At 42.7% G+C, this 19,420-nt stretch overlaps 1 protein-coding gene across 3 annotated transcripts in view; it reads right to left on the bottom strand.

The window, feature by feature from the left end:
- LOC311040383 (semaphorin-5B-like) overlaps positions 1-19,420 on the bottom strand; it is a 95,696-nt gene that overhangs the window by 43,980 nt on the left and 32,296 nt on the right. For all 3 annotated transcript variants that reach the window (XR_014600266.1, XM_084050633.1, XM_084050634.1), the window contains exons 2-7: positions 19,030-19,249; positions 14,092-14,191; positions 12,383-12,428; positions 5,241-5,303; positions 4,722-4,820; positions 2,009-2,222 (exon numbers count right to left, since the gene is read on the bottom strand). Coding sequence is in view for 2 of the 3 variants with exons in the window: in XM_084050633.1 (XP_083906759.1) it covers positions 2,009-2,222; positions 4,722-4,820; positions 5,241-5,303; positions 12,383-12,428; positions 14,092-14,191; positions 19,030-19,204 (697 nt within the window). In the remaining variant the exon portion in view is untranslated. The remainder of the gene's footprint in view (positions 1-2,008; positions 2,223-4,721; positions 4,821-5,240; positions 5,304-12,382; positions 12,429-14,091; positions 14,192-19,029; positions 19,250-19,420) is intronic.

Genomic DNA, 19,420 nt, shown 5'->3' with positions numbered 1-19,420 from the left:
TTGTTCTTTTTTTTCATAAATTAATGGTGCAGTAAGTAATTTTCTTTTGTTAAAATAAGTGTTAAATAGCTCTATATTCTGTTCACGATCAATCAGGGAGAGAACTCATACAGGATACAAGATAAACAAGAGAAATTGGAGATGACACAGAGAAATGAGCAGACAAAATTGAAACTGGAACACTATAATATTGAAGCTGATAAGGTACTAAGGTACTGATGTGATGAAATTGGCAACCATCCTGAAAATGTATTTTCTGTTTAAAGAGTTGGACAGACGGGGAAACCACTTTTATTGAACAATCTACAGCAATGATTACTATATGAACATATCATTTACTACCTTTAATGATATTGGTCATCCTTTAACCACTTTAAGCCCTACACTATACTTTTTTGTATAACAGTGTGACACAAAAGTAGCGATCTACAACGTGTCGCATTGCAAACGCGTTCTGAGCTTGTACAAGTTTTTGTCATGACAGAAAATAGGGATGCCAGGTTGAAAGTCTGTCTGTGTGATTAATTAAATGTATTAATAAGAACTTGTGACCAGGGCTTAATTTGTGCCGGAGCTGATACCTGCCTGCTGTGCTCCGGGAAATATAGAAGGTTTTCCGTCACCTCAAATGCACATGCAATACAATATGTTTTATAGGCTATTTATTATTAATTCAACTTTCACCTTTTCCCCTCAATGTCCCTTCCTGCAATGGAAAAGGACCGTGGATGAAATTAAATCGAGTTACATTCGTAAATCGCCACAAACACTTTATTATTCGCTGTTAGAAAAATGGTTGCGCCCGTGATGCGGGCGGGTGGTCTGACTCCCTCGTTAGTTGCAGAGGATTCCACAAATAATGCACAACTTTTAGTCGGATTCATGAGCTCCAGCACCAAATCATTTACAAATTAAGCACTGCTTGTGACTTTGTGATTGTGGACATATAAGGTTTCTGCCCGACAGCAACAATATGTAATATAGTTCCACTTACTGTTAGTAAGTAATATTATGTAATACATGAGCAATTTAGCCATTCTGCCATTTCCCTTTGAAGGCCCATTGCAGGTATTAGTACAGAGTCTTATTTAATTTGTCTTGTTTTGACATTTCTACCTGTGCCTTTTCTGTGTTTCAACCTTGCTGTTGTCACTGCTATGCCCCCTTGAATTTCCCTCCGGTGGATCAATAAAGGTTTATCTTATCTTATCTTGCATGCTCCTTGTTGCTGCTAACCGCCACTATTGGTCAGTGGAAGGTGTAGACGACCACATGCCACCTCTGATACACATGGAGTCACCAGCTGCTTCTTTTCACTTGACAGTGAAGTGAGGAGTTTCCTCAGGAGCGTGTGATGCGTGAGGAACAAACTCTCCCTCCCAGTTCCGCACCCCTGCTGAACAGTCTCCCAGACCAGACCTCCCACAGTAGGAGAAGCTAGTGCAGCAACAAGGACACAACCCCCTGCCAGCTTCCCACCCCTGAACACCACCACCAATTGTGTTTGTTGGCGTGCCCAGCCAAGCCGGAGGCACCGCAGCGGGAATGGAACCCCTGTCTCTGCAGGTGCTCAGCGAGTTCTTTACCCCAGCACCACCTGGACACCCAATACCAATGCCAACAATGATGTAAAAACTACTTGCTGAATTGCCATGGAATTTGTTGTGCACATTCATGCTCCCCAGAATATAAACCCGACTGATTTTGGTGACCCTATGACCTTTCCTCTAGTGCCACCCTTACATCACAATGTCCACTTGCACAAAATATATTCAAAGGGTGGATTGCCATGAAACTTGTGCATTCATGCCCCCGGAGGATGAACTCTAACCATTTGACTGCCCTCCATGGCCTGGAGCGTGTTTGCCTAGCAAGGCACTTTAAATAAAGTTGAGTAGCTTTGTAACTTCGCTTTTGGGGCGCTAAGGACAGCCGGTTCAAACCACTTTGGTCTGGCTAGGTGCAAGGAGCAGCAGGGGCCGCTAGCGGGGCATTGAAAGTCATTTACCGTAGAGCCATTTGGAGTTATATTGGACCGTGCGCAGTGGTGGCATGTTCCCCAGGCTTCGGTAGATGATGGGGTCGCGACTGGAAAAGTCGGTGACCGTGGATGCGTACAGCTCGCCTTTCTCTGTCATCATGGCGGTAGAATTATGGCGCGGATCGAACGGGCACCGGGCCAGGCCGTTCTCCGTGTCTAATACCCGGCTAATGTTACCAATCTATGAGAGAGAGAGAGAGAGAGAGAGGGAAGGGGAGAGAATGCAGATCAATAGCAGTTGAATAAGGGAGGGATGGAGATAATAATGACAAATAATAACTAAGGAAAAGAAAGAAAGCAAGAAATAAAAGGCCTCAAATGAGCAGGTTTTGGATGGCATCTTCGATCAGATAATGGTCCTATTTGTGTTCCTTCATACAAAACGATACTTCCTTTAGTTGAGAGGAAACCTTGAGAGACCGAGGCACTTAGAGACTACCCAATGTTCAGTCTGTGAGTTTCACACAGGCAATCGTTTCCCCCCATTTACGTCTTATCGCCAGACCGGGCTCTCGAGAAAAAGAGAGCACGAGGCAGAGAGAGCGAGAGAGAGAGAGAGAGAGAGAGAGAGCGAGAGCGAGAGCGAGAGCGAGAGCGAGAGAGAGAGAGAGAGAGAGAGAGAGAGAGAGAGTGAGAAGAGGCATTACATTAATGAGGTGTTCTCTACATTTTCCACCTGCCCACTCATGGCCGGGGCATTATTCCCTCCTCTATTAAGAAGGCCCTGCAGAAAGATAATGCTACTGTTTTTGCTTTCCTAAAACAAATTAAACTATCCTTAAGTGTTAAAGAAAATTGCATGTACTCTTTAGAGGTATGAAGGGAGGATGAATGTTTTTTTTTCCTTCTATGAAAAATGGGAATAAAACAATCCATGAAATAAGATCTTCACAGAGCCTCACAGCTTCCAAAGGAAGCTTAACTCTTACTTTTGCACCATTGTTGTTTTTCTAGCTAGTTTGTCAGGCCTCTATTGAAACACTACGGGCCCTATAATTGGCACTACTATAGCCGCACCCGCTGTCCACTGGCCGTGAATTACTGCCCACTACCCGTGAATTACGGGTAAGGCAGCTGGCACTGTCCCTAAACGCTATTTTGCGGCCGCTATACGCGCTATTTATTATGCCGACTCCACTATTTACGCCTGGAGGTGTGGCCGTGGGCGTGTTTTGCATTATCCCCAAAATTGCTATTTTGACCACACACGTTTGGGACAGCGCATAGCTGAATCTAAAACCACTCTCTAAGCCAAATTGGTTTGGTAGAGTGCGCACCTGCAATGGATGTCTGGAGTCGGCCAGGGCGCACACAACGGCACAACATTCGAGGTCTCCCTCTCTCCTATTTCTCAACAAATCTCTGTGATTCTAATGTTCCTACAATCAGCAGAAGGGAGAGAGTCAATTCCTTGGGTCAATTGTGTTTATATAAGATGATAGTCTATTCAAAGATGACACTTTGTGTGTCGCGCAATGCAATGCTCTCCAAATTACACACTTACCCAATTACACACTAAATAAATGGAAATACTGATTACCAAAAAAAAATCTCCCTAATCAGTAACATATAGGTGATACGTATGTCTATCAAATGTGGTTTTATTGAAAGGCAATCAAAGGCTAGAGCCTATAAATTAAACAACGGGCATATGTGTCCTATGTTAAATCCCCTCAGTGCGGCTGCAGCGAGAGGAACAGTGTTGCCAGAATTTGCAAGAGGAATAAGCAACCAGGTCTATGAAAACAAGCCCAAAAGAAGTGACTATAATAGGCCACATAGGCACTTCAAACCTATATATGTCGCCCATTAAAAAATGTGCATATTTATATATGTTGGCTATTTGAAAACAGCCAATCTACAAGCTCACAACCGCAACTACCATTATTTACAAGTAACTTTACAGAAAACAAGCCCAATGTGGCTTATAATAAGTAGACATGGCAACACTGCATAGAGGGAGAGAGGAGAGCGTAAGATTGCATTGGGGATAATGGCTTGCGAAGTCTTCTCTTAAAGGCAATGGCATCTGGCACGGTGATTGGTTTTATTATTGCAACGTCCAAACCACACCTATGCATAATGTAACGGGTAGTGTCAGTGTTTTAAGGGTAAGGCAGGTGTCCCAAAATAGCAACCTTTGCACGGGAACACCCCTTGCACACTCCTAAATCCTCAAATAGTGGGTTTAGCCAGTATGGTCCTGAATAGGGGCCCCCATCTACTACTTTTTTTAGAGACTGACCACACCTCCAATTCATCTGTCTATTCAAACCTGTCCATTCAACTGTGCGGAGGAAGGGTGGGGAGTTTGGGGGCGTCTTTTGTATTCTACGCCCACGTCCCGGTGATTTGACAAACACTTGATTTCCGAAGTCATTCATCATGTGTTCATGTATTGAATTCACTTCAGGATGAGAAAAGAGAATAAAAGGGTGATGAGAGTGTTACTTCACTTCTGACCAATGGAATTGAGAGCTGCCTTGGTGGCAAGAGTGAAAGTCACATAACGGGGAAAAGGTGTAGCCTCCCACACAAAAAAGTACTTGAGCAAAGCTATGAAACCTCTTCCCCCACCCCGTGTTTTAACCTGCTGTAGTTTTTAACCTGAAGTGGAAAACTACTAAATTAGCCTAGCCATATATTGCCCAACCCCAAAAGACAGTTTACTGCAACAAACCTGTCTCGTGGTGCAGACCGGGGTGAAGGCATTAGTCCCGCAGGTGAACAGCTTCTTGCCGTTGATCAACAGGACGCGTATGTAGTTCTGACAGTCTTCCTGTGGGCGTGAAGAAGGAAGTCAGCACACATATGCCATTACTCACTACCCATGACATAAGATACCCCAATCTCCCTTACCGGGACTTGGACTCAGGCACATACAGTAGTGAATCTTAAGTGTGTGTGTGTGTGTGTGTGTGTGTGTGTGTGTGTGTGTGTGTGTGTGTGTGTGTGTGTGTGTGTGTGTGTGTGTGTGTGTGTGTGTGTGTGTGTGTGTGTGTGTGTGTGTGTGTGTGTGTGTGTGTGTGTGTGTGTGTGTGTGTGTGTGTGTGTGTGTGTGTGTGTGTGTGTGTGGGGGAGCTTTTTTTTTGCATTTTTGTGCAAAGGGCTTAAAATGAAAAGGAAAGTAAGGGAGGGAGGGTCTTACCAACTCAATCATTACACACATGTTACACACATGCCTGCACCAATAACGTACCTCAGTTTTCCCTTTGGCCTGACACAAGCTCTTGGTGAAGTCGCTAGGGCTCCATTCTGTTGCCTGGGAATGAGAGCGACATCACAGTCAATGTTCAATGCTTTATTGCCACAGCAGGAAATTGCTTGATATCTGAACAAGGTGTCATTACAAAACACAGAAATATCACTCCGTAGATATCTGAAGGATATGATATACTACTTTAGAACACGTAACCACATAAAGCACAAGCAATCATAATCCAAAATCCCAGTGTGAATACAGAGGCAGCGAACAACAAAGGAAACGTGGAGACTTTGTCCTCATAGCCGGCTTATTCCCTGTAAGCACAGGGGGATTTAACAATAAATGCCTGAGAGTTTGAAAAAACTACACAAACACAGCTACAGTATACGGATGAACAGTGTTTTCACAAGACAATGTCATCTGTTTAGTTGTCACACAGCATCACATACTCATTATGGGGATTCTGTATACCCTTAGCTCCATTAGCAAGTTATCTACCTTTTGATTCATTCCACACACTCCGATCTAACACTAATAGTATAGTATAGTATAGTATAGTATAGTATAGTATAGTATGGTAAAACATAAACCCTACAGTACACACCCGCAGGTCCTTGACCCCCTCCTTTTTTCCCATTACAGCAAACCTCTTTGCCGAAAATAGCTTGTAGAGCTGAATATTCGCCTATTATGACATGCCCAGAATATGGGCGCTAGGGTTCAAGTGGTGGTCACCTGCCACTCTTGCAAAAACTGCATGGGGCCTCGGTACTGTAAGGCATCACAGATAAAGATGTCACGCCAGTGACATATGCAGTATATTATATCAGATTGCAAGAAAATACAGCAATGTCATTATTCATAGTACCAGCCCTGTGGGCGTAGCTGCAGGGGATTTATGGAGAGTGTTTTTTAAGTTTGTTAGCAGCACAGCTCAGTGTTCCTTTCTATGCTGTCCTTCCTGTGTGCACGTTGTATCACAGCTGCAGCAGAGGTTTAACATGCACTGTGGGACTCATAAACGCCCGTGCAGTCCCACCCCACGGTGAAATACGGCCGAGTGGCGACACAATAACGATCTCGCCGACTGAGATCATAAACGGGAAAAAAAAATCAAGTGGGAAATCTGGATCAGCGAATTCGTCGGAAGAGCACTTCAACATAGAAGGGTGAAGGGGGGATCACCACTCTGGGAGAGCAGAACAATCCAAAATGCAGGATAAGCGTTACAGAACCATAAAACCGTGACAATGTAGATCCGGACGGCTCATCTTTACTTCAGAAGAGCTATTTCTTTGCACTCAGTGAGCTTAATGTGATGCAAACCTAGGCAAAGTCAACATCTAAAAGTATATGAATAACAACTACCTTTATCTTAGCAGAACTAATGGCTTTGGTCCTTAATGCTGGCATAGCCACTGTCCTGAATCTGAACCTGAATCTGTGAATCAAGAGGAAAAGTCTCCAGTCCAGTCCAGTAAGCGATAATGGAAGTGATACTCTGTGCTCGGTGCTAATTACAAAAGGCATTGAAGCTTGAAGACGGTCCATTTATTAATTTTTCAGAGTGTGGGTATTTCTTCCAGTCATTTCTTTAATCTGCAGCTGAACCCAGTTGGGGTTAGATGTACACATCAGCTCACCTGATTCAACCCATTAAGACCTGAGGCCGATTCCACAAAGGCCTTCTAAATCAGTAGTTCTAAAACTTTCAAGATTTTTCTAAAATGTTCAAAAATAGCAGATGTACAAGCTCGCAGTGCGGCACGAAGTGACGCGCTGTGAGCTTGTATATCTGCTATTTTTGAATAGCCAACGCAAAAATCTAAAATGACACGGATGCTTTCCCGGTTTTAATAGGATAATGGATCTGGTATTTGGTAACGCCATGAAAGGTGCCAAGACTTCATCCTGGCATTGGTCATGTTCATTCCCGCCTGATGAAATGTTTGTCAGTGCGCTTAACACATTGAGTGACAGTCGTGTAGATCTAAGCAAACCTATTTAAAGCCGTCACGTGCCAGTCGCGTAGATCTACGCCAACTGGTGCTTTTTTCTTTTTTTCGATACGGCACATTTCATTGTAACACCACCGGAAACGGAATTATTCGGGATACGGTTTTGACGATCCCGTCGGCCTCCGTTTTAATGACGAAACTGAAACGCCATTTTCTCTTTGTAGTTTTTCTCCTCGCTGATTAACATAAACCGTTCTAACTACAACATGGAGGCACCGTTTGACACGTGGTTTTCACTGGTCGAACCAGGCAGATCTCCGCGATGTTTACAAACAGTGCAGAGCTCAATCTTAAGGATTTTAACAAGGTCTATGGTGACGTGAAAAAAACAAAAAAATAACAATAAAACGTTGGCACTGGTGAGTACAGTACATTATGAGATTAACCTCTGGCATGGAATGTGTTAAGGGCTTTTGTTGCATGCAGTGTTGCACTACAAAAATAGCAGATGTACAAGCTCACAACACCTTGCAGCACGACATGTTCGGAGATTGTAGATTTTCGGTGCACAACACCCGCCCACAACTAAGTACTGTACAACCCAAGCTTTACTCTACAAATGAGTGGTTCTCAAGTGGGGTCCAGGGACGCTCAGGGTTCCTTGAGGGGGTTCCAAATGGTCCCTTACAGGTCTGTAACTCTCAAGTGTACAAATTGAACCAGATGGATCCATTTGTACACTCTCAGAGTTATGCGGGTCCTTGAAATGTATAAGTTTGAGAACCACTGCTCTACGTAAAGCATGCACACCTCAACATGAAGTGAACCTATCTAAAATGTTATTTCACTCCACAATGCCCTATTGTCCTGCAAGGACACAACAAGACATCTGTAAACTCACCCCAGAGATTTTCTTTTTGTGTTTTTTTTACAGTTGTTTAGTTGCATCTCTGAGTCTTGTTATAATTTTATGCTTGTTATGTGAATGTGCAGATTCAGCCCGCTACAATGCATACTGCTTTGTCGTTTATAAAAAAACTAATCCTAAAACTTGAGGGTTTCAAAAACCCTGAAGTTGGAAAGTTCCAATTACGCTATTCCAAGGTTTCCCCGGCAACCGTGGCCAAAAGGAATAAAGCCTTGTTTGTAAAGCCTAGTTTGCGGGACAAAAAATGAATGGCGGAAAATGAAAACCCAATTTCTACTGTGTCACAATGGCACCGTGCACCGTTGTGAGCAGTTGATTAAACAGGGGTCGGCCCGCGGACGTGTCTTTAAGGTCAGCCCCCCCTGTGATTGGAGACAAATTGCTTTCAAAAGTGCTCAATGGAGAAACCGTGGCGATAGAGCTCCTCCCCTGCCAAGGATGTCTATTCACAAAAACACTGATGGATGGCCAGTGATGGAAGAAGTACTCCAATACCTTTTACTTAAAAGTATTTACTTAAAACTTTAACTTTCCTCTTCTACCCCGGATTTGAACCCTGTTTCCTGCGCAAGTGCTGACATTTTTACCATTGAGCTAATAGAGCCTGCCTGCTTGCTCAGGGGATAAATTGAATCTAGACCATCAGGTCAAAATTCGTGTCAGATCCTGTGTGAGACATGACCTTTGACACGATCTAAATGTCTCAATAGAAGAGCAGGGAGACAATATACAACCACCCGAATTGTATAAATTATATTGTATTAACATACTCTACCATATAGATTGGACATAATTACATTTTATTAATTACAAAAAGTTACATGGTACCACTTCAAGTAAAAGTAGCAATACCACAATGTAGAAATACTTGGTTATTTAGTAAATGTCCTGTATTAAAAATGTACCTTGAGTAAAAGTACAAAAGAATTGGCATCAAAATATATTTAAAGTACCAATAGTAAAAGTACTATTATGCAGAATTATGCAGAAAAATCATTAGAAAATAGCAGATCTCCAAGTAGATCAGCTATTTCTAGATTTAAAAAAAAAATGAATAGCTGAAGTAATTGGTTAATGAATGTTTTGTAATAATAATCTTAATCTGCAAAGTAACTTGTAACTTAAGTTTTCAAATAATTGTAGTGGAGTAATAAGTACAATATTTGCCACTGAGATGTAGTGGAGTAGAAGTATAAAGAATTGAAAAATAATAATAATCGAGGAAAGTTAAAGGATCTCAAAATTGTACTTGAGAAAATGTACCATCAATGTGGATGAGTGCTGTGAGACTGAATTGACGAATATGTTCCCTGATGTAGAGACGAGCAAATTAAATGTCTTGTAAAAAGGGAGATTGGAATGACTGTTCTGTAGTTTTGCTTTATTTATTGCTTGGGGGGTTGACAGGCAATGTCCTGTTTTGAATTTACGTGAGACCCAAGTTGATTCTCCACTCTACGGATAGACACAATTATGTGTACTGTATGCAAATCTAACCACCTGGATTCGAACCCTGGTCTCCCGCATGACCCCTGGCCAAGGTGGATATTAGGCTTCTGGGCTACAGGCAGGGCTATTCTGCTACACAAGCACATCCGCATCCACAGCACTACTGTAATTATATTTTCTTTCTCACTCTCTGTTTTTCTGCCTCCTCCCCCTCCACACACACACACACACACACACACACACACACACACACACACACACACACACACACACACACACACACACACACACACACACACACACACACACACACACACACACACACACACACACACACACACACACACACACACACACACACACACACACACACACACTCCTCCCCCTTGGGTCACTCTTAATGATGCCATGTCACCAAAGTTCGCAGCTCAGAAATACACTTGTCAGTGCTAACACCCCCCCCCCCACCACACACACACACACACACACACACACACACACACACACACACACACACACACACACACACACACACACACACACACACACACACACACACACACACACACACACGTGGCTTAAGTCAAACAATGACATGAGTCTTGTGTGCTGCTCAATGGCAGGGTTCATTGTTGTCAGGTTGGTGCACTTCAACACTGCTTCCGAAAGACTTCTGCTAACAATTCCATGAGCCACCTTTTCGAGCAAGACGTTCACGGACGATTTTGCAGAGAGGAAAATAATCAGCTCTCTCAAATTGTTTTCTTTTATTTGCTGTCTTCCTATCTTTTCATACAGGACTTTCTTTTCTTTTTGCAGACACATTGCTAAAAGCAAATGACATTTCCGTGGAGGAAATAGCTCTCCTATTGACAGCATTTGAATAATTGCACTTTTTATATCTTTGAACATTTCAAAGTGTGACTAATCCTTAGTACAAGCAAGCAAACTTTCCAAAAACTCTATACACTGCCATTTGAGTCCTGTGCAAGTTCTACATTTGGTATCCCAAGTCCACAGATACAAAAGTATGCATAGGCCATAAGTGCCCTACTCTACTTGTACTTGCACCAAGTTCACTTCTCTGAGGGACTCAATGGTGCTTGCTTAATGCTGTCATATAATCCACTGGTTCTCAACCTGAGGTCCAGGGACCCCCAGGGGTACGTGAGGGGGTTCCAGGGGGTCCTCAGCAAAAGATTGATAGTTGATATTTTTAGGTATTTTTACTCTACTTGAGTATTTCCATGTTTCAATATACTACTGCTCCACTACATCTTTTAGTTACTTTCTAGAAGTACATATTATTACAACCTTTACATTAATCAATTAAGGCCTATTTTATACTTTTGAAAAATGTACCAGTAAATACAGTACTTTGGTGCACTAAGTATATTTTGATGCCAATACATTTGTATTTTTCCTCAAGTACATTTTAATACAGGCCTTTTACTTATAACAGAGTATATCTATATTGTGGTATTGATACTTTTACCTACTTACTGTAGGAGAATAATAATGCTGCCAAGGCAGAGAGATGCCAAGGTGTGGAATGCACATCGACTAAATTATCAGTAAGTGGTTTAACGTCTGCATGGTTGCTCTGAAAATGAGAAAGCCAACATTTGGAAAAGTTACAGTAACCCTTGCAAAAATGACTGTTGAGGAAAGAAAAAAAGAAAACAATATTTTTACATTTATATACTGTACTATTTTACATTATGCCTGTGAAATACTAACACTCCAATCATTATTCACCTGAATAATTCAGGCAAAGATTATGGTATGCTTCATTCTATTGCATTGAATTTTACCTAAACTTATTCAGACAGAGATGCAGGACTGGAGAGGAAAAGTCGGGATGAGGAGAGGAGAGGAGAGGAGAGGAGAGGAGAGGAGAGAGATCTCATTCCTGTGTGATGTTAGCACACGCAAACAGCAGGCCAGCCCAGTAAACTGGTTGGTTTGTTCACACTGCTGCCCCACTAGCCTTTTATGGCGCTTTCCCCCTATGGCTCTTTTAAAGACCAACTCACACAGACTACACCCACCTCCTTCACTCTCCTTCAAACCCTCGCTCTCAGTGCATAATCTTGAAGCTTGCAATAATTTGACACAAAATTGCTGATTTAAAGAAATATGTTTTATTAGCCATAAAGCTATTATAATAAATAATACATACAAATACATATTTTGTGTCAAATTCTTTTATTTTCGTAATACTTTATGCATGGATAATGCACAGTGAGCTGGTCATTATTTGAAATTACATTTTTGTCCTTATATTTAGCTGCTGAATCCTTCTTTCTTCTACTGTAGTTTGGCATTTATCCTGTAACCTGGCCATTGACATTACCTTCAGGAGGACGTCGATAAAGATCGATCTCATACAACCATGCGCACTTGCAACAGTCACTTTCTCTCCTCAACCCCTGTTCATCGTCTCTCTTTCTCTCCCCCTTTCTCTTCCCTTGTACTCTTTTGGCTGCATCCCCACAATTAGCCCCATTTTCACAGTGCTCCTGAGTTGTGCAACCCCCCACAACTTCTGGAAGACCTCCCACCGTACTGATCTCTCCAGGCAATAGTTAATTAGAGTGCCATCTCTACAGAGATGGCCCTGTGTTTTACAGAGGTGACAGAACAACAGACACACAAATAACATCCTGATGGGATGATTTAATTTAACAGGTACATTTTTACAGTTTCTGAGATAAATTATACAGCACTCAGGAATTCACTACATGTCATTGGCAGCTAAAACACACGAATGCAAGGCTGTATAGCTGATGTTTTCTTACCTGTATGAGAGAGACGTTGTTCAGACTCAGTCTGAAAAGATAGTTTCTGCAGGTGAAGAAATGAGAGAGGGAGGAACAAACAAAAGTTTATTTTCAAAGTCAAACTGTGTAACTTTTTCAGCTAAAAAAAGTTATTTTTGATATAATCAAAAATATATTTTTCACAATAACCCGTCCCACCCTACCGTTTAAACACTATTTTTTATTTGCGAGTGTCTGCCCAAAACACTCTACAGAGGCGTCACCAAAAAGAGTACTAAACTGAATCTTACACAGTATGACTTTAAGCATACAATAAAGGAAATATGGGCCAGCATGATGACCAGCTATTTTGGCACACAATTGCACTTTCAAACTGAACACCTGGAGTATTTCCACTTTCCTCCTAAATGATGGAGGGTTCTCGTGTTTAGCCATGGTGAGCTTAATCTGATTCCACAGCGGGTTGCTTTAAATGTCATTACACCTTCACACATTACCATTAACCAATGTATTCATGATTACACAATTGGGACAATCAGGCTTATGTAAGATCAGACCAGGGAAAAACGAAACGAATGCTCTAACCTCCCCCCCCCCCCCCCACGGCCATTTCTCTACCTGTGCACAGTTAAGTGGAAGCCAGTGTATGGCTTGAAATATGTATAATATAATATGTATAAGAAATAAATATATACTAAATATATTTTTCCATGGTTCTTGATTATTCAATTAACCTACATGAGCAAGATCAAGTCGGTTATTGGTTCTAAATGTTGGTTTCCATATATTTTCAGTTGCCCAGGCCTAGCCTGAAGTGTTACACAATGCCAAGGGCACTGGCACAGATAGATGTTTATAACTTAGGAGTATAAACCTTGCACACAGCACCTTCAAGGACCTTAAGAGCTAGACTTGTATGTATCCACACACAACATTGAAGGCAGCTCTCCTACCGGATAATACCGTCAGGAGAAGGCGTGCTCTACTCAAGGGCAGTCTTGAGAAGTAGTCTCTTGAGTTTAACTGGGTGCAGATTCTTGAGGATACATACAATAAAGGATTATCCGCACTCTCTTCAGTTATATTCTTGATTTATTTTTTAAGATGAACAGCCGCAGCAGTGTACAGCTGATTCTCATTATGAAAATCAGCTGTACACTATCGCATAGCTATATGTCACTTCCTGTTTGATGTATTCTAGTTTGAAGCGCTGAGGAAGGCCGACGTGCCGAAACGCGTCGGTTTCTCTAGATAGACTGTCTGCTGCGGCTGCTCATCTTAAAAAATAAATCAAGAATATAACTGAAGAGAGTGCGGATAATCCTTTATTGTATGTATCCACACACAACATGTAACAATAGAGAAACCTTGAACCTTGGAATTTCAGTGACATAGCTTTAGCTCCATTCGGAAGTGATTATCCCTTTCACACCACACACTCACTTGCTTTTAACGTCTGACACTCTTCCACCATGCTTTTAACATTGCGTTTTTGCTGCTTTTTATTTAATTTTATGCTTTCGTTCTGCTGAAATTCAACTTCCAATTTTTGTTTTTATGATGTTAGGTCTCGAGTGAAACTACTGGGACAAAATACATCTATTACCACTCTGATGTGTTATGCCATGGTTATTATTACGTGTGCGTGTGTGTGCGTGTGCGTGTGCGTGTGTGCGTGCGTGCGTGTGTTCTTGCGGGAGTGTGTGCGTGTTGGGGTGGGTCGTCACCTGGCTCCTACAACAAGTTGGTTTCTGGTGAGGTCCAGTGCCAACTGGGAGAAGTCCTTCACACCTGGATGGGAGAACTGGGACATCCACAGCCTTAATGCTGGGGAGAGAAAGGGAAGGGAAAGAGAGTGTGGAGAGTGAGGGAAGACACATGGGTAGGAGGAGGAAGGAAGGACAGGTAGGTGGGGGGAGAGAGGAGAAGAGGGAAGAGGTGGATGGATGGATGGATGGATGGATGGGTGGATGGGTAGAAGTGAAGGGGGAGAGGAGGAGAGAGATGGCAAAGGAGAAGGCAGGCGGGAGTGGGGTGGGAAAACAGACAAAATAGATTGGGAGGAAGAGAAGAGAAAGGCGAAAGATGAGAGGAACAAGAATAGAGGAGAGGAAGAAGAAAAGAGGAGAGGAAAGAGACCAAAACAATAGGTCAAACAAAAGTCTTTCTATGCAGAAATCCTAACAATACACACACATACTATAGAGGTGGGTAGTAACCCACTGTTACATAAATGTAACTCTTGGTTCTCCATTAGCGGGCAGCCCCACCCACCCATGTGACTCGGCTTCACCAATGAGACTTCACATCTGTACTGTGAGCTAATGTAGCCTCGTTCCCAGCCTTACTCATTTGCGAAGAGAAAAGCCTGGTCACGACCTGAAGCAGAGAGTGTCTATAGGGGCGGGACTTCCGTCACACGTATTTCCCCCGGAAACAATCTTTTCCCCCCGGAAATTATCTTTTAAAAAATGTCTTAGTAGGCACTGGCCAACTCGGGTTCCACGCGAGAAGGGAACGATGCAAGTCGGGAATACATGCACACCCGTGCAATACTCCTTTACTTGTTGGGCGGTGCCGCCCGAGTTATGCCCGGAACACACAAACAGACAGACAGACACACAAACAGAGATTCCGTGAATTAATATATATGATTAATGGTATATGATTTATGCTCTTTTTAAAATGTGTACATGTGTATAGTATTTTTCGAAATTTCATTAACATTTTAATATTTCTTATTTTATTGTTAGTTTATTTTAAACATTAAATTTAATTTTGTTTTTAAACGTTGATTGCAGAATAACACCAGGCTGTTATTCTGCAGTTCCATAGCCATGGTACTGGTTTCTTCTCAATATTAAAACAGAACAGTAACTCATGCATAGTTATTGTACTGGATACGTTATTATACTGTAAGTAGTTACAGTATGTGGGTGACTACTTCTACTTGAGTCATTATTATTTTACTTGACCACAGTTTTTGGACACTCTAACCACCCGCGTGTGTGTGTGTGTGTGTGTGTGTGTGTGTGTGTGTGTGTGTGTGTGTGTGTGTGTGTGTGTGTGTGTGTGTGTGTGTGTGTGTGTGTGTGTGTCACATTTCTCCATTGACAGGCTGAGCTACCTAAAGTGACAATCTTGTGACAGCTTCTCCCACAGACCTTAATCCTTTGAGCCTGGAGCCTGTGCATTTCAGGTTAAAACCCCAAGAGTGTCGAAACTCATGTTTGTTTAGTGTTATGTTTTAAAGGCCTGAGCTGGAATCAGCTCACCCTGTGTGGAGAAGCTGGCATTTTTGAGAAGTGCTGTTTCGTCGAGTGGCTTTTCGAGAGACCTCTCAGTGCTTAATTCTTAAAGAGGTGGTGCCATAGTTTTGCACTTTTTCTGTTTTTCATGTGTCTATGAGGTTGATTGAACTTCATTAAGCCCCCTGGTGGTGTTTTTATGGTGTTTTATGTCTTCTCTGACTATTTTGAGTTTCTACCTGGAGGCTGGAACCTTGAGGGTCAAACGTGCCAATAGAAAAACAGCACTTTAATGACACAGTAAAATTATACCCTCCCCCTCATTATCATAATACAACAGGTGTGGGCATGAGGAGGAGGAGGGACTAGGACAGGTGGGTGGTGCTAAGGTGGTGGAGGAGGTGCTAAGGTGAGAGCCAGGTATACTTAATGAACTGGAGGCGTGTCCACATAAAAACATAATTTTAACAATTTCTGTACACTTTTTTGAAAAAAATCTTCCTCCTAGTATAACCATAATACCTGATGATTATGTTTTAGGGGGGGGGGGGAATCACTGAAAATCACGGCACCCCGTCTTTAATCTCAGCTGTCACCCAAAGTCTGACCTGCAAACTCATGAGAGGTTGAAAGATGTTCCCAAATCAAATCCCTGTTTGGGTGTGCAGGGGCGTTGCTTGATAATCTATCCTGGCAAATCAACTAGGAACAATACGGAAGGCAGCATTTAAAATCCTTCCAGAATTAAAATCTCTTTGGATCGACACAGCTCACGTGGATTGCATATTTAGTATTCAGTTGTTGGATTTGGTATATTGGTTGATTAGTGGGAGAGCTTGTTATGGGAGGAACACAGCCAACCGCAATCAACAGCAAAGCTTAAAACAGGCGAGTGTGTTGATTGCCCAGGAAAACAACTCCATCCCTGTCAAATTGTGTTTTAGACGACAAGACATATAACAGACGGCAGACGCACGGCATTCAAAAGCAAATCGGTTGTTTCGCGCATTGCGGAAAAAAAATTCAAAAAGCACTTAATCCTCACATTCTCATTAACCCCAACAGGCAGGATTTTTATGACTTCTCTGCGATAGAAGCACAGCCTTTTGCTATTACATTGCGGCACATTAAAAGTTAAATACATCCTGAAAATGTGCAAGCATTGCTGTAAAGAATTAATAGACACAGACAATGCCCCTTGGGGATTAAGCTATATTACACTGCTTATACTGGCAGCAGTGCTTAATGTATAGTATACCAATGAAAGCGCTGGTGAGTGAAAACAACGCTTCTGTAGTACTAACGGCTTGTTAATCACTTTCAACCTGTTGCCCCTATATTGGACACATAATAGTAGAAAGAAAAAAAATAGCAGATCTATAGGTTGTCGCCACACAACAAAAAATGATTTAGAAGGCATTTGTAGAATCTGCCTCAGGTCTTAATGGGTTAAGAAGCGCCATTATTGCTTCAATTTAGGCGCTGTTTACACCATCGTCAGCGGTCAGTGGTTCCCAACCTTTTCTGTATCAGGGCCCACGTGAAAATCTCAAAAGCATTCTCAGCCCAGGCATCTGACTACATGTTTTGCAAATTATTTGTTTTTGTCACAGGTTGGAAATCGCTGGCCCTTGGTTTATTCGTCCAAATAATGCCATTTTTGGTCAACAGTAAACTGCAACGTCAATCTCCTGTGAGATGTGCGATTATGCTGTACTTTGAAAGGTTACGGGCCACTCTAGGAAAGTTCCCAGCGATGAAGGTTATGGCGCTCAGGGTAATAGTGAATCATTATTCATCACACTACAGCAGCATTGTGAATGTCAGCAGCACACTCCGTTTCAGCAAGGACAGCAAGAGTGCTGGTAGAACACGCATACAAAGCTTGTTGAACAGAGACCTTGCAGGGCAACGTGGCTACATTCAAACGTGCATACACGCAGTCACGCACACACATGCTCACACACACACGCACGCACAGCAGTGAACACATAGTATACACAGCACGCACACACACGCACACAAACATACACACATGCAACTAGACTGTCACAGCGCACAGTAGTGCTGACAGCCCGGCAAAAGATGACTGACAGCTTCCTGACAGGATGTGGTTTGAGGGCAGTGGCAGTCATTTTCTAGTCCCTTCACCTTTGACCTCTACAGACAACGTCAGGGGATGAAGAAGTCAAGGCTCTCTGCATTAAAACAACAAACACTGTCAAATGGAAAGACAGGGAAAACTTCTGTCTGTCTGTCTGTCTGTCTGTCTGTCTAGTCTACTGTATCTACATCTATCTATCTATCTACATATCCATCCATCCCCCCGTCCATCCGTCCGTCCGACGTCCGTCCGACATCCGTCTGTCCAGACTGCTCGTTTTGACATTGACTTGTTTTACTTCTTTACTTATCTTTCTTTCTCTTCTTTCCCCCTTTCTTTCTCTCTCGTTTTTTTAGGTTCACTTGCGGACGCTTGAACAGTAGTTTGTCAGTGGAAAATCCTCAATGTTAATTTAACTTTGAGTGTTAAGAAATAGACTTTACTGTGTAGTACTACTGCATCACTCTACAAAGAGAGAGAGAGAGTGAGAGAAAGCCCCAAGATTGAGAAAAATGTGTGGCGTACCCTGAAAAACCATGAAGAAAAAAAAAATACAATCCTTGAAAAGTCTAAGAAGCTAAATTAAATGAAATGGACGTGAGTGCAACGTTCATCTTCTTCCATACTAGGGCGAGAAGGATGAGGAACAGGTCGAAGGAGAAGGGCGAAATTTACATTTTAAAGAGCAACTTAATGCCCGAATTTAGGCTTGAATTCGCCTTTCAAAAACACATCTGCAGAAGTTGCGGACCCCCCCCCCCCCTGGCCCCCTCATGGTGTGCGTGCCTCATTTAAGGACACCAGCGAGCCCTCCCGGTCACATGGCGAGTAGAGACGAGCAAAGGAGTGTGTTGTTGGATGAATCCAGCCGCGTGTACAGATTCCATAGCAGTGGCAAAACAGACTCGCCTCTGTTGTTGGTCTTCCACTATGTTTTGATTGAAAAGGCCACTTCTCACCGCTAATTCACAGTGTCTGCCGCGTTTTAACCACTTATGCCCCAGGGTCGATACTAGGCCAGGGTTTCCCAAACACTTGGTCGAGAGTCCTCGGGACCCATGTTTTGGTCGCGGACCCATTTTTATGGGTCAAGAGTATATCCCTTTTTTTTTTCGTTTACTACTATGTAAAATAAATCAAAAGATTTTCAAAAAGTTTACAAAATAACAAATTACAAAAAAACATTTTCAGAAATGAAAAAGAAATGTCAAAATATAGTGTCCGGCCTTTGGAGAATCCGCCACTGGGGGAGACAAAATAATATGGTACAAATGATAGAAGGGGAATTGGACATTTAAGGGTAGAGAACCTACCTTGGTATGAGACCACAGGGTGCTCCTTCCTTGTGCAGTCTGTGGAGCGCATAGGCGGGGCGCTAGGGGGCGCTGGTGAGGGTGTGGGCTGCTGGGCAAGACTGACGGACAGAAACAGGACAAGCACGAAACCAGAGGCGGGGAGGGACACTGCCTCCCGCCCGGACGTAACCATGGCTACAACCACACCTGGCTTCTCTATCTGGTCCTTGGGACACACCTGTGGGAACAAAGGAGGTTGTCTTGTTTATTTATGTCAATTATGACAGCTGTTCTCAAACTTTGTCATGTCAAGGACATGTCTGGGGACCCCCTGGAACCTTGGGGGAGTCACTAGACCCCACTTTGAGAACCACTGAATTATGACAAGCGTTAGAAAGACTGAATGGTA

This window comes from Gymnoscopelus microlampas, assembly GCF_963454915.1.
Source record: "Gymnoscopelus microlampas genome assembly, chromosome: 24".
NCBI lineage: Eukaryota > Metazoa > Chordata > Actinopteri > Myctophiformes > Myctophidae > Gymnoscopelus > Gymnoscopelus microlampas.
The sequence above is the reverse complement of the archived record's forward strand: the minus strand, read 5'-3'. Positions and strand labels throughout refer to the sequence as shown.